The following is a 6,031-nucleotide window of genomic DNA, read 5'->3' on the forward strand; positions in this document are numbered from 1 at the left end:
GTTGGAGATCACGTGTGAGGATATAAATAAATGTATAAGTGATTTTAAGTCTAGTGGACGTAAGTAAGAATAGCTCAGTGTGTAAACACTGGTTTTCACAATAAGTGAACACGATTGGTTTAACAGCACGTTGGACGCTAAATGTATCTTAACAAATCTATTTTCCACTTAAGAGTGGACACACACTTACTAGAGTTATAGATGTTGATATAATAATAAGTAAACTCTTTTACGAAGTAGGTCTTGTTCACTTCACAATAACTCATTAGTTTATCAACAATTTATATTTTTGTAAACATAAAAACCTAAGGTATGATAGGTTGTCCAGTGGTTAGTAGATCGTTCAATTCTAACAGTATATTGTTTGTTTTGTGTTCAAGGAAGAATCACAAGGTTGTCCACCATTTCAATGGGCAGGAAGAGGTGTTTTTGCCTTCGCAAGAGATAACGAAGAATGGTGATCTCATCATCATAAGTTGTAACTCTTTTTAATTAACTCTTCCTACTTGGTCTCTCCATCCCTAATATTCATTCCCCTATTTGTGTTTCCACTATTTGCTTAATTTTTTTAATAAGTGAAGTAGATCTATTGATGATAAATGACCACAAACAAGACTTCGAAGATGCAATACAAATGGATGAATTCATCCCCCATGTACCATATAATTCAGAATTAAACCCCCATGAACCATAGCACAAGTGAAAGATTAATCAAATTTCTTATTCACGGACCATTTTTAGTTATAGATTGTAGATGGTAGTTCCAGCCCCCCGATTGTGATGAACATAGCTTGTGACAATAAGTTAGTACAGGGAGATGAAAAAGGATTTATGGAGTTTGTGTTAGACAACACAATACGTTGCATTCCTATACAAGAAAGTGGTTGTATCACTGCCATCTAATATGGATTTCAATTGGGCCAAGTATGGGCTTTGGGCAATCCTTTTGAAAAGACATCGAGTGTTGCTAGGTGCACCCAACATTATTGCTGGTGCACCCAGCATTCTTGATAAATGCCAAAATTGTCCTTGCTTAGTTTTCCACTTCCGGATCAGCTTGATCCGTAAGTTGATCCGTAAGTCTCTTCCGGATCAAGTTGATCCGAAAGAGGAAAAAAAATTATAATATACTTTTAAATACAACATATTTATTTATAATATAATTAAATCTATTTTTAATTTTATTAAATATACTATATTTATAAATATTGATTTATTATAAATAATTAATTTTTTAATATATATTTTTAGAATAAATTTTTTTAGAAGATGATATTAAAATACTTACTCAGTCCCATTATAATTATTGTTTAAGGTTATTTTATACATATTAATAAAAATCAATAAATACATAAAATATAATATTATAAAGAATTAATCATATCATTATTAATATTTATAAAGAATATAAAAAAAATAATTAGTATTATATAAAAAATTAAAATACTAACTACTTTACAATACATTTTTTTACATGATCATTAGTATAAGTGGGAAAATTGTAATTATAAGAGAATTTAAAAATATTAGTACGTTATATACGATCTTAGATAACGAATGATGTCCATTTTTTCAATTTATTATTTTTTTTACACCCTTTTCAACTTCTTTATTTCAATTATATTTAAAGTTATAGCACGCGGGTATATAGACACAAATGGAATACACAAACAATGAAAATAAATAAAACTAACATTAGTAATGAAAATAAATAAAACCAACAATACTCATGAAATGAGTTCATGTACAATATTTGTATATACAAGGAATATCAATGTAAAATATGTATATAAACTAAGCCTGATCAGTGCGCCGCCTGTGTCTACACCTAACGTATACTAGATGGTCCTGTGTGACACTCCTGGCCAATCTGAGGCATTCTTCGATCACCTCATGTGTCGATGAGCCAGGCGTGACCACCCCTAGACTCAGATGGCGCTCCAACCGCTCAACAATATCATCACAAACTTCCTGTTACATACAAAACAAACTAATTACACAAATTATTATGCAAATATTGAGGTAAATGACGTAAATTATTGGTATTACTTACCACTACATGTCTGGGCTCCTCCGTAGATGTCGAAGATGCTCCTAGCTCCGGCACGCGAGGGATATCCGTCTGCGGGGCCTGAGGGACGACTTGGGGTTGCGGGGCGTGACCATGAGGTAGAGGATCCACTGCGTGGCCTGGTGTCATGAAAGGATGGGAGATGCGGAAGAACCAGTCGATGTAGTCACTGGAACACGCCCCTGGCACCACGCACACCTCACCTGCAGGTACGATATGATCCTCGTAGTGCATCCACCTGTCGTATATATCATCATACGAGACCCATGAATCGACAGGAGGAGCAGGAATGGTCTGCGTGTAACCAAACTGCCGCACGACCCTCTCTGGTCGGTAATACACAGCAACAGGCCCCCAGCACAAGAGACCGGAGTAGCATGATCTGACGTGGAAGTCCCGGACCTCCCGATGCTCCCCATATGGGATCCAACAGACATCCGGAATCCGAAGTCGGTCCAGGCGCTCCTTATACAACGGCGTGCGAATGCTCTTCACAGGTCTGCGTGTAACCAAACTGCCGCACGACCCTCTCTGGTCGGTAATACACAGCAACAGGCCCCCAGCACAAGAGACCGGAGTAGCATGATCTGACGTGGAAGTCCCGGACCTCCCGATGCTCCCCATATGGGATCCAACAGACATCCGGAATCCGAAGTCGGTCCAGGCGCTCCTTATACAACGGCGTGCGAATGCTCTTCACGGTCTTCTTCGTCGCAATCCACCTGCACGCACGCGGAGAAGCCTCGTCGTAGTCCTGATCAGCGGTGGACTCCGCAACTGAGGGAAAGTGCTCATAAATCCAGCACTATAGATGTAACATTCAAATTATAAACATTAATAATGAAAGTGTAACAAAATTTAAAGTTGAACATTGTTTAGCCTGAATGAATGAAAAACATATTTGTTACCTGCAGCAGTGTGATGTAACCGCCAAGCTGTCGACTGTGGCTCAGGGATGCATCGTTTAGCTGGTCGTACATATGAACCAAAGCAGCCACTCCCCAAGCGTACCTATCTGTCATACTGAGGTCCTGAAGGGCCTCCAAGTAGACAACATGGACATTGGTTGCACTCTTGTTAGCAAACAGAGTGCAACCCAGCAGGTGAAGAAGATATGCACGAGCCGCAGCTGTCCAATGACCTGCCTGGCATCGGCACTGATATACATCACATACCCATTGCAGGCGTACGTACGGTCCACGACACTGGATTGTCTCAGCCCTAGCAGACTCTGGAGACACCATCAGCAAGTCCACCAGCATCTGAACCGCATCATCCACGTGCAAGAGCTCAAATGCGTGAAAGTCGCCTATAATGGGAAGATGGAGAAGAGAGGAGATGTCGTCCACTGTGATGGTGAGCTCACCCATTGGGAGATGGAAACTAGATGTCTCCCGGTGCCACCGATCCACAAACGCGGACAAAAGTCCCCGATCGCCGGTGTCTACCGAACACGCGATCAGAGGACTTAGTCCTGTACTAGCGATGAGTCCCTCAATGGCAAGGACAGGCCTGCCTAAACTATGGACCTTCCTCCCATGCGAGGATAACTTCAATTCAGGACGCTCCTGAATTGAAGTATAAAAGGAACGCAAAATTCGTTAAAATTATCATTTAAAGGAAAACTAATAGTATAATTTACAAGTAACTAAAAATAAATAGTATAAATATCTCTCCCGTCCATACGCTGCAAGCAACGTGATCCGCATACGCTGTAAGCACAGATGGGTCGCTCGGACCACCCGGAAATCCCTGAGGCTGATCCTCAGCTACCTCTGCGCCTGCGTCCGCAGGAATGTCCACAGGAATGTCCTCCATAGCAGCTGGTGCCTCCATCGGGTCATCCTGAACGTCTGGGTCAGGGATGACTGGCTCATCAACATGATCCGCAGTCACAGCGACTCGCTGCCTTCGTGTGGATGCAGTAGGTCGTCGACGCTGTGGAGCATCATCGGAATCATCATGATCTCCTCTGCCCACACCTCTGCGAGTGACCTGACCTAAGGCACGACCTAATCCTCTGGTCCTAACCATGATCTGTAAATGAGTACTGCAAAATCAATCACTCATTTCATTTTCTCAAATTTCAAGCATTTGGTTAACTCAATTCAATTACTCTAACTTGCTGAGCTTTATGAATCTGACAAACAATGGTCAACAAATTTGTGTTTGTGGTCAACAACATCTCAAATGCTTAGTGGTATTGACCTTGATTCAGCAAGGTGTTGTTTTATGATTGACCAAAGCTATTTTTATGATTGATGTGTTTTGTTCTATTAGGAATTAATGCTAAGATAGTGTTTGATGTGTTTTGTTCTATTTTTATGATTGACCAAAGCTAGAATAGAACCCATTAGAGGATTGAGTGAAGAAATAAAATAGCTAACTTGAACAAGTGCAGAAGAAGACTTAAATTCTTACTAAAATGTACAAATTTGGATGACTCTAATAGAAGTAACCCACTACTTTAAACTAATTCAATTGTCATAACATGTTCACTTCATTATGATATCAATGTCAATTCCCTCCCTTGTTGGCTATCACAACTAGGACCATTCCTTGTTATACTACTTGTGACAATTCCATCTAAGAACAACTAGTAAAAGTTGCAATCATTATAGGATTTGGATTAATTGTTCTCCTAACCCTCATAAAACTTTCTCTCTAAATGTTTTCTATATACACTAATTGATTGTCCTTATAGCATTCTATCTAGAAATAATCCACATTGACCAATATGTTTTTGTTGACCAGTTCTATAAAAAGCTAATAATGCTAGTCCTAAATATGTTATGAACGTTGAAATTGAAGTTAGTAGTGTGACCACCGGATAATGATTCATGAAGGAATGATGTGTGTGGATAAACGAAATAGAATCAAACCAGAATTGATGTGTTTGAAGTGTGTGGATAAACAAAAATTAGGAATTAATGCTAAGATAGTGTTTGATGTGTGTGGATAAACGAAATAGAATCAAAATATACCATTTCTCAACACAATATTGTGTTTTGTTCTATTTTTATAATTCACCATTGGTTATGTTCCATTTTGTAACTTTTGTTCTAATATGTTTACCAAATGCTACCTAAGAGTATAACACTTACCAAAAATATATGATTGGATTCCTAGGAATCAGCATTTAGGACTGTGGAAGGTGTTGGTGGGGGTGGCATCTTTGTGCCCGTGCTTACTCTAGTTGCGATTTTTATCTTTGTAATAATGAGACTAGTTTTACTAGCAATATTTGGTTTGGAATATTTGGATAATTTCATACAAGCACTACCTATCTCTTGGAGTTTTTTAAATGAAGTAATTCATGCTAATCATTCAACGCCAATGGGTATTGATGATGTATTTTTTTTTGTAGGGTGGATCACATCAGTTCGAAAGTAGCATCACATGTGGATCCACTAGGATTTTTCTAACACGTTGTAATTATAGTACCTCTGGTACTCTTTTATTAATATATATATATATATATATATATATATATATATATATATATATATATATCCTACTTTGCTGATAAAAAAAATGCTAATCAATATATTTAGAAAAGTTTATCTAAATAGACCCATAAATGTAACCACTGATGTGTGTTTTATTTTATTCATCATATAAGGGGGAGCATCCTAACTAATATGTATGTCTACCAAAAAGTTCAACAATATTGAAACAACCAAAAACAAAATAATTCAAGTTCATTTAAAAGTAATTAAAATGAAACTGGTACTTTTACGGATCAAGTGATCCGTAAATTATTTTTTAGTATTTACGGATCACCAGATTCGTAAGCCTTTTCCGAATCAAGTTGATCCGGAAGAGGCTTACGGATCAGGTGATCTGTAAATACTAAAAAAACAGTTTATGGATCAGGTGATCCGTAAACAGCCCAGCAACTTCCCAATGGCGGTTTCCGCCATCGACGGCAACAATGGAGGAAGAAGAAGCAACGCGAAG

General features: G+C 38.3%; 1 protein-coding gene and 1 non-coding gene across 2 annotated transcripts; both read right to left on the bottom strand.

Annotated features, from left to right (window-relative positions):
* Positions 1–1,037: 1,037 nt before the first annotated feature.
* On the bottom strand, positions 1,038–1,116 carry MIR4369 (microRNA MIR4369). The gene has a single exon (NR_048692.1). It is a non-coding gene; the product is annotated as a microRNA MIR4369 (primary transcript).
* Positions 1,117–3,035: 1,919 nt separating this feature from the next.
* Positions 3,036–4,105, bottom strand: LOC102668926 (protein MAIN-LIKE 1-like). The gene is made up of 3 exons (XM_041017490.1): positions 3,758–4,105; positions 3,083–3,639; positions 3,036–3,039 (listed from the first exon to the last, which is right to left on the bottom strand). The coding sequence occupies exons 1-3, from the start codon at positions 4,103–4,105 to the stop codon at positions 3,036–3,038; spliced, it is 909 nt and encodes a 302-aa protein (XP_040873424.1).
* Between the last annotated feature and the right edge of the window lie 1,926 nt (positions 4,106–6,031).

Source organism: Glycine max, chromosome 7, assembly GCF_000004515.6.
Source record: "Glycine max cultivar Williams 82 chromosome 7, Glycine_max_v4.0, whole genome shotgun sequence".
NCBI classification, from domain to species: Eukaryota; Viridiplantae; Streptophyta; class Magnoliopsida; order Fabales; family Fabaceae; genus Glycine; species Glycine max.

Coding starts and splice junctions, on each gene's coding strand:
- LOC102668926 (XM_041017490.1), bottom strand. CDS start 4,105: ATGGTTAGGACCAGAGGATTAGGTCGTGCCTTAGGTCAGGTCACTCGC. Junction 3,640..3,757: donor CGGATCACGTTGCTTGCAGC/GTATGGACGGGA, acceptor ACTTCAATTCAG/GAGCGTCCTGAATTGAAGTT.